This window comes from Anopheles ziemanni, chromosome 2 (assembly GCF_943734765.1).
Source record: "Anopheles ziemanni chromosome 2, idAnoZiCoDA_A2_x.2, whole genome shotgun sequence".
NCBI classification, from domain to species: Eukaryota; Metazoa; Arthropoda; class Insecta; order Diptera; family Culicidae; genus Anopheles; species Anopheles ziemanni.
The window spans coordinates 52,251,401-52,267,732 of NC_080705.1; the positions used below are offsets into that span (position 1 = coordinate 52,251,401).

A 16,332-nucleotide genomic window follows, 5' to 3' on the forward strand; every position below is an offset into this window, starting at 1 on the left:
GGTGGTCAGCCATTAAGAACCATTACCGTCGATTGAGTTCCAATCTGCGCTCGACGGTAACGATGAAGAACAATAAAAATATTCCCAGACCGGCCCATAGAGAGACCAATTTATTGATCATCTTCGTTTATTATCTTCGTAATGTTTAGTGCAGCTTGTGCCAACAGCGGGATTGTTAATGTGAAGATATTATTTTCCTTTTCGAGTAATTTCAATGCATCTTTTAACAATCCAAGTTAGTATTAGTTTGCATGATTCTTAACCTTTTAATTGTTATAATACACTCTGTACAGTTGCGATAAGATCACCTTTATTATAATAATTTTCAATTAAAACCTTTTCAGAAAATGTGCTCGCTCTTGCAAAGCATACCGTTTGGTAAAAGTCTGCAAAATTTGTTTATATAAATACAGAAAATTAAAGTACATCATAACCTGTTAAAAATCTTATGATAATTTTTTCAAAGTCTATGCAATGATTATCCAGTTGCATAATACCAGTGGTGAATTTTGATTAAATAAAAACTCCTGTAGTTTATTATAATTTTGATGAAAACTATAAATGAAGCTGATAAAATCATAAATTGCATCATTTTGAGCGGAAAATGTCTAGATCTGGAAGGTGTGTCGGCATCATTTGTGTCGATAAAATCAAGTAATTAAAGTATTATATTTCAAACAACTTCAAGTTTATTAAAGTTGCCTATACTTCCCTTGAACCAAACAATAGGACTAGACTGGGAAACCATGTACATTATTTTGTCTTATCATTTGTTTGCTGCTAAAAACTATGATCTCGATTTTTATTAATAGTTTGAATAGATATTGCCAAGGTTTAGGATGAATCAGAATTAATTGATAAATAAGTACGTTTTATAATATTCTTGCATGACGTATTCTGTTGTTATTCAGTATTTAAACTCGAGCAGGTCATGAATGATGAATAGCAGCGATAAAATTGATGTATTAAGCATGCTTATAGGGGGTGTCCATGGTGCAGCGGTAGCGCGAGGAAACACCACACCACAGGTGTGGAATCGAATCTTGAGTCTGGCACCCCCGGTATTACGAACGGCTGACCACCGATCTATAATATACCGTCTTTCGGTCACAGAAACTGTCTGGGGAGAGTCAATTTTCTCTATTTGTTGCAGGAAAATTTAGCAATTTTCATTCAAAAATGTTTCGAGATCAATGAAGATGAAAATCAAGATGGTCTCACGGCAACTGAACAGAGTCTATATTTGCAATCTTATTATTACTATTTATATGCTGCTTGCAACACGTGCTTTGTTTCTAGCTAGATGCAGAAGTTTCCAAAAGGCTTGCGCTTTTAAGAAAACTTCCCTTGAGGGGGTTCTACCAATCGAACGAAAAGAACGTCTGGCAGTTTCCATTTACCAGCCGAATGGTTTATTCAAAATACCTTCCTTTCAACAGATTCGCAACGATTGTTCTCATTTTGCTGATTGGGTACGGATTGGATTTTTCAACTTTGATCATTCTTTTTGCCCATCGTGGGATTTTTTTAACTTTGATTCAATTTTTATCATTCTGTTCCACCCAAAAAAGAGCAGCCCAAAACGTCGGAACGATACAGCGGTTGCTTGGCGCTGGCGGAAGAAGCAAGGAATAACCATTGGCTTGTGATTCTCATTACTTGAAAGCGCGAGCCCGCGTTGTGCTGAAGCATGCAAAGTTCTTTGATTTCAGCGGAATATAAAAATATCTTAACCACCATCGCATAATGTTTTCGGTTGCTCCAACCTCCACTCCGACTCTGGTCAATCGCTGTCCGCAGCATATCTTTCTTTCCACTTCTGTTGCGCAAAGAATGACCGTCAAAACCGCATCTGCTGTGGATAATCTCCCGTCTTACAGGTTGCGCCCTGGATTGGTAAACAAACCACAGGGGTTCACGAATTTTCAGCGTTTTCGGTGCGAAAAATGAATCCCTGAAATCTGCACCATCGTGTTTGAGGTTGGTGGGGAATTTCATGGATGCTGATCAATACTTCCATGACTATGGACGAGCTGTATGGAATAAATATCAAACATAACGTGAACAGCGGCTGCAAATTTTACCTCAAAGATGCCCCTGCACGAGGTCCGCGGCAAAATTTGGGCACGTTCCGTTTGCTCCAGGTTGGAAAATGGAATTGCGTGTTGAGTATCTTCTCGCTCCAACGAACTCCTAAACACAAGCGTGCGGCTTACAATCGCCAGCGTCGAAGCAGACGAGGACTCCATACTAGCTCGAGTTTTCAGTTGGACTCGACTCTTCCCAGTTGTGGTTCTTTTTCACGTACACATCGAAACTATCTGCCCCGTAGCGCTCCAGTATAAAACAAACACATTCGCACACATTTTACAACTCCCTCGGGGGATCCGGGAAGTTCCGGTTTTGGTTTGGCTTTAGCAGGTCTTGAATTTAATAACATTAATGACGCGATGCCGTTCCGGGTGGTTGTGTAGGTCGCATGGGCGCGCGTTCTAACCGCGCAACAAGTTGCGATAGTGTGTGTGGGTGTGTGAGTGTGTATTTGAATGTGTGTATCTATTGCTGATGATATCGCTGCGTATATAAGCGAAACGGCCTATGCCGTGCATGCCAATCAGTACCAAAAGCCTTTGGTGAAAATGGAAAACCTGCTGTTTTCCCAGATGAGCTCGAATAAATAAAGATGATGACACACACATGTGTGGACCAACATTTCTGATAGACAGGCATTGTATTTAGCTAATTAAAATGTTGCAACTATTAACATATTTAATTAGAAAAACAGTTTTGCTCATTTTTAGTAAGAATGTAAAACAAATTTTATAGAGGGAACGTAAGAATTATACTTTCACTTGCCTTCAAAATTCTATTTTATTTCAAATCATCATCATTGTTGACATAATAATTGTTTTCATTTTGCGAAAAATACTTCAAGTTTGATTTCGCTAAAAAATTGTCAAGCTAAAAAACAATTGCTGTTATTATCTCACTTGCTTGTAGATTTTTTGAAATTAGGAGAGATAATTTGATTTATTTAAAAAAACTTTTTTCATACTTCATACGTTAACTTCTTTATTTTATTGAGAAGTCGATCATAAGTTTTTATGATTATGTATAGACCTAAAGGGGCTGAAATGAATAAGAGTGGCAAGATGGACAGCATAAACCAATGAGTTCGACTGAAGAAATGAGTTTGAAACGGTGCGTAGCGAGCAGACTGTGCTAGGTCTACCAAAAATGTGCTAGGTTTGTTATAAATTTGAGAAATAAGGGGGGCCAACGGGCCCCCACACCCCTAGGTTGATCCTGCGTATCCGAATTTTCATAAACTCATGCAAGTAATGCATGAAGAAGTTGATGTTTATTGTACATTCTTTCTACTATAACTATAATCTTTAATTTAACGAGACATTCAATTCAAACGGTTCACGCAACGGCATATGTTTCACCCATTGCATACCTTTTAGCTACAGCAGTGATTTCGGCTGGGAGGGCTTTTTGGGAATTTACCTTTTTTTTAATTTAAAACATTTCACTCTCGTCAAGTTAACTCGTGATTTCATGTTAGTGCTCGAAGATTGACAAGTGCCAAGCAATGAAAAAGGATGTATTGCTAAACATAAACTTTGTTGTTACATAAACTAAGTTTTGTTCAAAAATAATAAAAGGTGTGAGAGGTAACGGAATGTCTTAAGTTGACCAAGAGAATTGGACCTGTATTTAATTTCTATTAGAGGTAATGGAGCCGCCAAGTCCTTTGTACACTTTTGCGTGAGAATAACAAAGAGTAATCGTGTAATTCCGCTGCTCGATCTGACAGATTTTTGTTTTTGAGTTTTCTACCCTATAATCGCATACGTTATCTTGTCAGAACGTAAACAACCGTTCATTCTATCGTGGTTTAATCGTATATTTATCGAAATTTAGCGTACTTTTTGTATTTTCAACAATACACAAATAATAATAGCTGTAGCTTAAAAAACTGCAACTTTTACCAAATTGCAAAACGTAAACAAAGCACAGATGACGCTTGCCCCGAATATCGACTCTAGGGACCGACATGGCGTGAACGGAAACTTCCCCGTCAGTTCCCAGGAACTGACATGGTGGTTAACGTGTTAATGGAAAATTGTTTTATTTATCGATTATGGCTTAAAGACAAATTATTGTTCTTGGGTTATTTTCAAATTACTAAAAAATATACTAACAGTTGACCTAGCCGACAATAATTATCACCAGAACAAGCTTTTGCAGCACTACACAAAATAGGTTTTATTTTCGTCATGCATGTCAGTCTAGCAGTTCAATCAGTACGCTTTTGGACATACCGGTGTCAAGAGAGACACCATTGTAAACAAGAGTGTCCTACAGATGAAGATTACAGATGCCAGTGTCCAATATAAGCCTGTAGTTAATTTGTTTGCATTGGGTCGAGTCGTGACGTGGTGACATCCAAAATGTTCTCTGACAATGGTGGGGCCAGCAAGAACTAGTTTAACTCGTCAGCAGGCTTTTCTTCCTTTCGCTGCTCCGGAAGCAAACGAATCCTCCGCCACGTTTGAGTGCTTTCTGAAGCACTGAAGCGTAGTGGCGCGATAAATACTTCTTGCTGCTTGAAGTTATGCCTCTACTCCCCGGGGGATGTTTTCTACTTTCGCTCCAGCGAGCAGGACGAAGTGGCCAGAATGTCGTCTTATGACGAGCTCTCTTTCTCTTCGTTTCGCTTCTCTAGTCGTTATCTGACATGCTTTAACCCCATCGTCCACCAAGCCATCGTTTTTTTTTATTTCCTCTCCCATCCCCCTTAGTGACCGCTTGGGCCTGGTTTTGGGGTTGTTTTCGGAAAGTCATCGACCGCTTTTCCGGTCACATTCTTTTGTCGAGCGTTTGATAAATGAAGCGCAAACAGTGCTGTGGCGTTGCGGAAAAATCCCCGTCCAAACGACGACGAGAATGATAAATCCTCCTAGCAGCGTCAATAATGTACACGGAAAAGCAGGCGAAACTGTGTTTATCCACTCCGGGCAACGGCTTGAACTATTGCCGAGGAAACAGAGTGGACATGGCAACTGGATACAAGCGAGCAAATCAAGGCAGGAATTTTGCGTCTCACATAAAATATCCGATTCGACGAATGCGCTCGAGAAACTTGGTTCACTCTATTGGAAGATATGCTCTTTGAAACACGAGACAGCATTGAAACATACATGCAGGTTCGTTCAATACTGTCCTCGCCCGATACCGGAATGGGATCCACAGCATTCATCTACTCGAGAGATCCTTTAACGTATGACACATTATTTTGCTTCATTTCATTTTCCTTGTACCTGAGTAAGAAAAGTCGTTTATATTTCTAGACCTAAGAAAACATCAAATATTATTTCACCTTTGGTTCCTCTATGAAAGACGCAACAGTTTTTTATGTTTTTGCTTTGATATATACAGTGATTGACGAATTTTGCTTTAAAAATACTAGCCTTAATATAAATAAATAAATATAGTTCTAGTCTTTATACAACTTTTAATATTTAGAATCTTGTCATTTTATTCTTGCTGTCCGTTCCACTTCCTTTGTATGAATACATCTGTATTTAGTTTTTACTTTTTGTTTTGAAACGTATATCAATGCGGGAATGCATGAGGGAGAAGGTGACCACGAAACGAGAGTGAACAAAGACGATCCAGTGCTTGAAATGGAATAAAATTGCGGAACAGTTTTCGTTTTCTATTAGCATTTTCGACGTGCTAAAGACACGTTTCTTTTAGCGGAGGTTACGATTATGCCTCGCTTTTTCTTGTTTGGAGCGAAAGTGAGCAAAATGAAATAAATCACACAACGGTATCACCGCAGTAGCTTCGTTTTGCATACCAGAAATCTGCCCCACTGTGTGCTTTTCCGCATTTTGATGGGATTTTTGGCGTGCTTCCGGTAGCGTTAAACAGGCAACGGAGTTTTTGCTTATCCTCTGGAAAGCTAGCTCGCGGTTCCCGTAAGCCGAACCTGAACTTGGAAGCACAGCGGGAAAGTCTACTGGTGCGGCGGATTACGTCGGACCTTCAGGCAGATAAGTGAAGAGTGCAATCTTCACCGGAGTCTAGAAAAGGCTTGGCGGTTGGTTTTGGAAGGATTAAACTTTCGAGGAACTTTTGGAAAGTTGACGCATTCCGTGTATTCCGATATCGCGTGCGATATTCTTTGAAATGCCACTTTTGGATACAGAACATAAAACGTAGACATAAAATATCACTTAAAGTAGATCAATTATCCAAAGAAACGTTGGATACTATACCTCTTAGATGACATAAATAAGAACAAGTATCGCAGAAAGTCTAACCAATCTTTCAAAATGAAAAGAGAATGATAAGAAAAAAAGGCCAATGCAGCTAAAGATAAGATGACTAAAGACTCATTTTGTACCAAGAAAGAAGAAACTGGAGTCTAAGTCATCTATTGACGAGAATGTTGACAATTTTTTTTCGTCGTCTTATTTTGATTTTACTTATTTTCTCTTAGCAAAACGCCATGTAATCCATTAGGTTTACTAGATTTTTCCCTTTACTTCCTTTGTTTCTGTCGCACAATAGAGGTCCCGGTTACGGTTTGGATTTAATGTTGACCGATTCATAGGTAATAAGATACGTTTGTAGAAAACATTGGTAATGAATTTCATTTAATATGAAATTTGGTCTTTGTGATACGCATTATAAGTGACTAATTGTACTACGATATGAAACTGGAACCAAAACATGTTTTGCTTATGGCAAAAATCGTATAAGCGCGGATGAAAACTTTTTTCTGCATGCCAACGTCTCCTGCGGCAGATTAATTTATTACCTTAACAGTATCGCGTAATCGTTCCGACGCGAATTAAAAGGTTCGCTTTTCTATCGCACTTCCGCTCGTGAGGTTTTTCATGTTTTCCCGACTGACTGTTAGTCCGTACAGTGGCGTCAAGACATCCCCAGGTTATGATTAATATCCTACGGAAATCGTTTCCTAGAATTTGTGAGTGTAAAGAACAGAATAGAAAAAGTTTCGTTCTCGCAAAACATGAGTCAAGGCAGTTACGTGAGAGGAACATTATTCATTGTGAGGAAATTCCAGTTCGTTTTCCAGACAGTTTTCCTTAATGTTGCTTTGTTATTGTTATGAAGGCCGAATGCATATATGCTATGTAATCTGCAACTTTGTGATCTTAAAACTGACTTAAAGATGTTGAACATAAATTGAAGGTAACCAGCGTCAAGTCAAATTGAATGCTACCTGAAAATAAATCTCTATAACAGTTTGATAAATTACCTATCTTCTGCTTCTTTAGTTTCAGCTGTTAGTCTTAACATACGACGTTTATTTTTAAACATAACGTGCATGAGGTGCAAATATGGAGGTTTTCTGTATGCAAAAGACTGTTTAACCATTGCTTCCTTTACTTATTATACTTATCTGTTTTACGCATTTGTGTTCTTCTTCTTCTTGGCGTAACGACCTTGTTGGTCATGTCTGCCCGTTAAGGGCTTACAGGACTTGTTTCCCTGTTGTACGTGGATAGTCAGTCCTCTCGTACAGGGGAGGAGTCCGGTCTCGGTTGGGATTCGAACCCACGCCGTCGAGGTGGTGAGCCCCGGCGCTCATGGGCCGATTTTCTAACCGGCGCCAGCGCTCGGCTGTCGCGGACCCCCATTTGTGACCCCCCGGACGCATTTGTGTTACGTTCAGTTTTATTGAACGATTATACATGCAGGATTTTATTAAACATTGCATTGAGAGCATTGATGCGTTCAATGATGCTTTGCAGCTTGGAAGCATCGTGAATGTTGAATAACTCTGAATGATTGGATATTATTTTACTGTTTCAATCTGCCCTCCCGCGTAAGGTTGAGTTGTGAATATGATTGTGAACTGAACACAGCATCAGATATGTATTGAAAATCGAACGCAACTTTCCCATTATCCATGCATGAGCCTGTTTATGGTTCGTTGTTAATGCAGAGAGTGCAATCGTTCGCTAAAGCAACATGTGTGAGGTGTTTTTTGTAGAAAATTTTGCTATCATTCGTTTTATCGTATTTAAACGTTTTTAATTTTTCAACATGAAATGTTTGAAAAAACGAAACAAATTATCAGCTCCGTCGTAGTAAATTCTTTATCGTTGGTGCTCTTTTACTAAAAAAAAAAATGGAAAAAATCATCAAGAAAATCCATCATCATGTTTCCCTTTTCTTCATTCCGTTTGAAGTATATTTGTGAAATTCAAGAGCTTTTGTTTCATTTCAGTTGGATACTTGCCTACATTCCTTCGTGCAGTGGTGCAATACTGCTAATGAAGGAAGTGTTCGCCTTTTAGTGCTCTTGTCACGGGATTCATTTATCATTGTCTATTGAAGCGCTCACTGGAAGGCTAAACTCTTGTGTTGGTTTACAGAGGGACGAGTACTTTTCCTGACGGCGGTCGCTTTTCGCATGAGTTCACACAATCATAATCAAAGGCAAGAACCAGTTAGACCTTGAGCAATTTTTCATCACTTTGACTTGGGAGCAAATGGTCAACATTTCATAAGTCGGTAGCCGCTGGTTCGTTTCATTCGTGGCGTGTTGGTTAGTCATGAAATGTTTTTCGTTCGGTTCCTTTATAGTTTGTGCGTGATAGAATGTTGGCATTCAAATATCCAGCACGATTGAAAAGAATATTTGCTAATGAATGGTTTTGAAAAAAAGCAATAGAATTTTTCGGAAAATTTTCCTAATTGGTATTCTTTCATTCAATTCGATTCATTAAACAGGTGATCAATCAAATAACCTCTTTTATTATATTTTTTGAAAAAATTGAAATATATAATAACTAGCGCTACAATAAATAGGTTAACTTAAAGAACCACATACATGTCAGCATTTAGCGGTATTATTTTTTTATTTTACAACTTCTGCACTACTTGAATCTCGGTCCACAAAACAATCGAAAATGTTAAATTTATTTAAGTATTAACTGTGTGTTTGACTAGATATTAATAATAAATAAATTGATGTTCATAGAAATGTCTGCTCAAATTAATCTAAATGACATTTAAACCTAACAACTTGACGACATATCTGTACAACGAATTGTTCGTTAGTATAAATTAAGAAATAAATTTTTATTGTAAGAAAGTACAACGATAAGAATAAGTTTGGACCGAATGAAAATAAAGAATGATTCGTGTATAATACTGCCCTTTTTTGGTATTGTTATTGGTAAACAGAATGTTGTCGAAGCAATACGGCTCCAATACTTAAATATAAGCTTGGAAGAACAATCTAGATGGAGATCAAAAAAATTCATATTATGCTGTGACATTTAGACATTTATTGCATTCATATGTCCGGTCACCGACTGATCTCTCCAATCGGCTGCCACATAGTGCACAAAAGCGGAAATGTTTAATAAAAGACTTCACACACACACCCACACACACCAAATGCTAAGAACAAAGTAAACGTAAATCAATTGCCGCTGCTTTATTTGATTTGCATCCGTTTTCTACCATCTTCGCTATTTCTTTTCTTTCTTACTAGTGCAGACCGACCACGAGGATGCGAACCTGAAGAGACGTTATAAGGATGTAATTTTCATCAATCCGTTTGCGACCGGATTACGACGCGCGAAGGACGGCGCGAGGGAAATTGTATTCCCGGCCTCACTTTAACGTGGCTAGATTTTCTGACGCACACTCAAAGATACACGCTGCGGGAAACGAATACAAATGCACCCATCATGGCGACGGCGATAGAGGAAGCAGTGTATAACGCTCTACGGGGCCATCACAATGAGCACACGAAGCTTCCATCACCGCGCATAATAAAAATCTACGTTGCCAGTCTGAAGGATGGTAAGTTTAATGCAACACTTGCAAGCCCGTTTCCGCGTTGCATATGGGTACGTTTCGTTTCTGTAGCGTTTAATTTTAATTAATTAACGAATGGAGAAACCGATGAGACTCTAATTAATTTAAAATATTACCAATTCTTGAATCATTTTTACATCGTTGGAATTATGACGTAGTTGGATGCTCTTTTGAATTTGTCTTCCAGAATGAATCGTAGTATAGATTTTGAAGGCAGCATCCTTATATGCAAACATGCATACTTGTGAACAGGTAGCCTGTCAATACTTTGGCAAAACGAAATATTCTAAAAATAAAGTAAATTTTATTATACTCATTTGAAAGTATTATACACTTTTCCTATCACTGTTATGCCATTGGAAACAATGCTAAAATGAGTCAATCTAATTTCAAAACATGCAGATAACTGATTCGATAATATTCTTTTGCATTTTTAAATTAATTTAATTTGAATAACCTTATCGCCTTACCGATAACGACGAAATCATGAACCATACAAACATTTTCTTGCAAAAAAAAAAACGTAAAATAAATACATCCAACATTCAACATTTCGTAAGCTGCTACTCAGATAACGTTTATTATTATTGCAATAGATTTCAAAGAGGAACGTCGGCTGCTGCTGGAAGTGATCGGTCCGGACCTGCAATCGTTGTACGATGATCGACAAATTGAGGTACTTAATTCGTGTCAAACCGAATGCGCTCGGCATCGAACGAGTTCCGTTCAAAGCGAAGACGTTAACCAAACCCATTCCTTTCTACCGCAAATCAAATCGCTGGCAGGTTGAAATAGTGGACATTCACTTCGGCACCGGAGGTGATGGATGGACGGCCGTCGATTTGGACCCGTACGTGCTCGACGATCACCTGGAGGAGATCGAAACGTGCCACGCCGTGTCGAAGAGCGTATTTTTAATCGTAAGTAGCAAACTGGCGAAGTGCCGCTCTCGTCCATACGGTTTCCCGTTCTCGGAACATTTCGCTATAACATATTCAGTTTATCTGTTTCATCCCGGGAATGGGATTGTTCACTCCAAAAGAAAGGGATTGATGGCCAATGGCATGTTTTTCTTCCGAGCGATTGAATTGATTTGTCAGCAAATGTACCGAAGGGAACGCTGGAGATGAGGAGATGCCGTTTTCCACCTTGTCAAGTGCCAGGTCAGGTTGGCGAAGGTAGGCGAGGCAAATGGCGCGCGGAAAATGGGGAAGAAAAATGCTTCATCACCCCCAAACGTTCGTTGGGTTCAAGGTCGCACGGAGAGGTGTGCATACGGATACGATGATATTCCAAACGAAATGTATACGGTTCCGTAATGATGATTTATGACCCGGGAAAACACAACAAAGCTGAACTACGTATTTCTGCGCCAGCCAGGCCAAGTCGGTTGGAAACTGTCCGTTGTACACATACGGGTGAAGCTGTGCATGTTGCAAAGCAATTTATTGATTGATTTAAGTTTCTGTAAAGCATTTAATTTTACATTATGTATCGGTGGTGCAATAGGCTTGATAAGTTTTAATGTTAGTAGATCTAAAGATGTTCGGACAGATTGTTTAAGACTTAGTTTTGAAATTTTACAACGATTGGAAAACACTTGTGGCATCATACTTTTATTACATGCAGAAACAAACTTTACCATCGTATTCGCTTTTAGAATTTCAATATTGTCAAACACAATTTTGACTTATTCATTGATTGTGAGTTAAAATTTCAGTTAAAAGGCCGAAGCCGTTTTGAAGAAAATCAATCATTTGAAAAATATGATTCAAATAAATACGCTCTTGTGTGCTCTATAGCAACAACGGAAAGGTGCATTATGCTTTCAAACCTACTTATTCAAAGAATCTAATCGAGTTTTCCTTCGAAGTTCTTCATTTTGCCATTTCCGCTAAACTCATCTTGAAAGCATGTTGTGTTGTCTCTAAGCCACCATGTAATTGCTCATCAGCTTCTGTCTCTACAATGTCTGAGTCTGTCGTAAACATAAAAATAAAAATGGTGATTATAGTTCCGCATGTTATTTACTGTGTAACAACAATAAACATCAATCCATTTATGCTTTAAAATAAACAAAACGAGATGAACACGAGCCAAAAGCTGATGAGTTATAGATAAACTCAGGTGCGTAAGAGACAGAAGCGCTATTTCCATCCTGGGTGGGTTAGAGGTAAAGATAGGGGATAATTACTTTATTTTGTTTTTTGTTATTAAGTTTGTTTTAGAGCAACCACATTGTATGTTCATGGGATTACTCTTGTTTCGCGATACCCTTTTCACAAGCAAATCCATGGACAGCGAATTATCTGAGAGGATTTATTAGAGGATATTCGACATTCATTGATTAATACGAATGATTGGAAAAGTTCCGGAATGACAGGTGAAGCGCCAAATGTGTTGGTTTCAGCAGCAGCAGCCCCTCGACGACTATCCTATTCCGCAGAACCCGAGTGTTATTGGTGTTTCCTGTATCGCTAACATTTCGTTTTCGTTATTGCTTTTCCATTTCATCACTCGGAACATTGCCGGCCCTCTACGCGCCACCAACCGACGACATCGACAACAACAGGTACTGCTTGGGTCACGTTTGGGTAATTTTTTACTGCCAACCAAAGTCGACCCAGGCGTTTTGACGGCCATTGCGAAGCGATCCAGCGCCACCGAAGACGAGTGCCTCCGGAAGTGGTATCGGAGTCTCGAGACGGACGGGGAAGGATGCTACCGGCTCGCAACGGACTACAGGTGGGTCGAATTCCATTTCAATTTCCTCGCTCTTCGGTATGCCGGCTGTTTCGGACGCGTTACCCTCTCAGTGACCCCTTTTCAAGTTGAGAGCGCGAAGAGCCGTAACGGGTGGGAGATGAATGATGAATTGATTATTTTTATTGGTGTTGGAATTGGTCGATTTCCGCGGGAATTCCTCGAAAATATTTTAATTATCGGTCTCGGAGAGCAGGTTTGCTGTTGGAGGCAAACGTTCTTCAATGTGCGGGGTTTTTGTTAAAATGGTTTGTTTGTGATGATGTGTGTGATTGATTGTTGCTTTTCGAGAGTTGTTTTACGATACGGTGCGTGATATTTGGTATCGTTGTAAATATATTGATTGTATGGAAATGGCTTTTTTGCATCGCTTTTAGTATCCTTCAAGTAATTACTAATGATTTTATTTATGAAGGCGAGATATCGTCTATTACGAAGTTTCTAAACTATGTTATACATAATTACGATTTTCTACGCTTTCCCTTTGGCGTTTCTGTTATTGGCGTGAAATGTTATTTTTGATATAATAGCATGTTCGGCTGCGGACGGGCTTTCTGATTGGAGATTTATTCATTACAAAAGTTGGATAACAAATTTACCTCACCTCGGCAATCACTTCGGTCGAGGGCTCGGCCTAAAAACATTCAAATCCGAAATTTGTCATTTCGCAGAAAGGTGACGCAACGTTTGCTGCGGTCTTCAGAAAAAAACGGTTCCTACCCAAAGCGAACAGTGGGTTGGAAAGTGAGACGTTTAATTAACTAAGCTACGTCAACTATTTCCCTTGGCAATAACATGATGCTCCGTTCCATTGAAATAGGAAGCTCACGCTCGGCAAAATGGATTTGATAGAGTTCTGAGTTATGATTCGTCGGTGGTTTTCCAAACGAAATTGAACCGCTTCATCAAAACCATTACCACCGACGGCTCACGTCAGCCATTGCGGGTGGCCTGACGATTTCGAAGGCTTTTCACCGTTTCATTTTTTCCTCCCCTTACATTATCACCCGCTTCCGATCAGGCCGGGTGACGTAATCGGTTTTTCTAGGCTCCGTGTTAACCGTTTCATCTTTCGCTTGCAGGACGCTGGCACGCGACGAGTGGACGGCGGAAAGCCAACGGCTGCGCGAGCTGCTAGAGAGGAAAATTGACGAAATTCTTCTGGCGGGGATATCTGAAGACGCCGCTGCGACAACGGAGGGCGCGTCCGGCGGGGAGCAATTCTGTGATAATCTGAAACGACTGAAAACCAGAGCTATCGCACGGGAAATTGAAAAGGGTTTAGGTAAGTGGATTGTTCGAGTTCGGTCGTCAACGATTTGTGGATGTCGATTTTGCGGTTTCGCCAGGGGGAGTTTCCACGAGGCTACACAAGCCTTGTTTTGTACATTCACTGGGTTTGACGCTTTGCAACCGCTTTGATTCGTTTCCAAGTTGGGGCTTAATTTTCAATTCGTTGTTTCTTACAATTTATCGTCGCCGCACACCATTGACAAGATATAAAAGCACTGAACCTAGCGATATCGTTTCAAAAGCGAAGCAAGAGAGTAAGCTCTAGAAGGGCCAATGAAGTTCCTTTTCACCAAAACCCAAATACATAATCTTGATCCGTATTTTTTGTAGTGTTTCCATAAATTTAAAGAATATTATAGATCACTGCCACATGAAACATAGATACTAGTTTGCTGAAACTGCTGCTGGTCAGATGTTAAATATATTTTCGTCATGCCAACTGAAACTACTGTTTCTGGTCTTTTAATTTGAGGTTTTTAAGCAGATAAAATAGTTGTTGTCTCCTATCTTTGCACCCACCCGCATCAACTTTTGTCCCAAAGGGGCTGAGATTCAGATCAACTTTTGTCTCGTGTTCATCTGGTTTTACCTTCTGATTTCAATGTTGTTCCAATCTAAAAATTAGATGAATTTAGAATGAATGTAGATATAAATATTATTACTTGTACTTAAATTTCTTTCATGCACCTGCTACTAACAGAAAATGAGTCAAAATTGTGAACAAAATGAAAGAATGGTGCTGATCAAAATTTGCAAAATATACGGCAGCGGTTGTAACAAACAAACAAAATAAGTGACATTTGGCAGCTTTGAAAATAAGTTCATATTAGCGTATGCACCGCTTCTGTGCAGTATTGGAGAGCGCAAACTTAAATGTACTCCGAAAATCAGTAAAAACTTTCGTGGTAATAGATACAAGAATTCTAAAGCGTCATTTAATTAATGTTTATTGCTGTTGCAGTGCAAATATCTAGATAAAATATAATAACCATTTTCATTTTTATGTTATCGGATAGAGTCAAAAGTTCTAACGCTGATAAGTTAGAGACAAACTCAAATTGGCGAGAGACAAAAGAAGATGAACATGGTGCTTTAGAGAGAACACAACCTCTTTTAAGATAAAGTTTGTATGTTTAGTGGCACCGGTTGTATTATGAGAACATAACGAAACTTACTGTTTGATATGATCAAGTAAAGAAAACTTTGCGCATTACGTAGATGCGCCACTTTCACATTTGAGTTGAGAGTTGTGCTATTATTATCAAATCAAATCTAGTTTTTCTCTTTTCATCTTATGTCGCTCCGTTCTTTGTTGAAATTCCTGTATACTTCTTATTCAAACCAACATTGAGGTGCTACATAACGTTTCTAGGTTTCGCAATTTCGGCTACTCTTTTTTTTCATTATATGTGAAGTAATGTTTATCATCTGGCGTGGTTTCTTTCTTCCCTCCGTAGTACAATTTCATCATTCAAATCGATTTTTGTCCAATGACCGGTATGTGAATTGCTGATGATTACTCCATGTGAGATAAATCATTTCAGCATTTGCGATTGTGATTTACGTTTCATGTAAGTCTCGGTTTGCAGCTGGCAAACAATGGTGTTTGTGCTACACAATTCGTTAAAATAACATTATAGTATGAGCAATCCAAACAGAAGTTGGTTTTACTCATTATCATACCGTTAAGCTGTGTTTGCACGATATTCCTACAAATTAGGCAACCCATGTTTGACTAGCAAATTGAAATCGCCTGCGGTACATATCAATAGCAATGTGAAAATGACCACAGTCCCAGTAACAACAAGTACTCTCAGCGAATGTGAAAGTACAATTTGATTGCATCCTATCGCTACCGAAGCCGGGCAATCGAAGGTCGGTCGACCTGACCTTTGCAGCGATCACGCTTCGCCGGTTCGTTATAGATTATCTTTCAATCAAGCATCCTCGTCACGTCGCCCGGTTAATTGAGAGTAATGGAAATCAGTTGTCATTTTCCTCGTTGCACCGAACGTGCCCACTTAGCGTTCATTATCGAGATTGTTCGCCATGTTCGGTTGTAGGGCGCATCGTGGCTCATTCGAACTGCGAATGCTGTGATAGATAAATACGATGGAAATTGAAATGGGAAGCTCCTGCACATCTCACTCACCTCGGCCGGAAAATTTCAGTCTGTTTTGGCGGCAAACTACGATAATCGCTCGCTTACGATCGATTACTTTACGCTTGATTTCTGTGCTGCGCATAAGCTTGAAGCGAAAAATGGCCATTGGTGCTTGCCAATTGCCAGCCTGAAAGCTGTTAATAGCAGATTTTGAAGCAGATTTCATTAATTAAAATCAATTTAAACAAAACCAAAATAAATGGATGACTGTAGCTCACATTTCATAAGCACGG

The 16,332-nt window shown here is 39.2% G+C and overlaps 1 protein-coding gene across 1 annotated transcript in view; it reads left to right on the forward strand.

Moving 5' to 3' along the window:
* The first annotated feature begins 9,749 nt into the window (after positions 1-9,749).
* LOC131282906 (protein qui-1) overlaps positions 9,750-16,332 on the forward strand; it is a 41,442-nt gene continuing 34,859 nt past the window's right edge. Inside the window, exons 1-5 of the mRNA XM_058312450.1 lie at positions 9,750-9,864; positions 10,476-10,555; positions 10,665-10,799; positions 12,452-12,624; positions 13,725-13,927. Coding sequence (XP_058168433.1) covers positions 9,750-9,864; positions 10,476-10,555; positions 10,665-10,799; positions 12,452-12,624; positions 13,725-13,927 — 706 coding nt within the window. The remainder of the gene's footprint in view (positions 9,865-10,475; positions 10,556-10,664; positions 10,800-12,451; positions 12,625-13,724; positions 13,928-16,332) is intronic.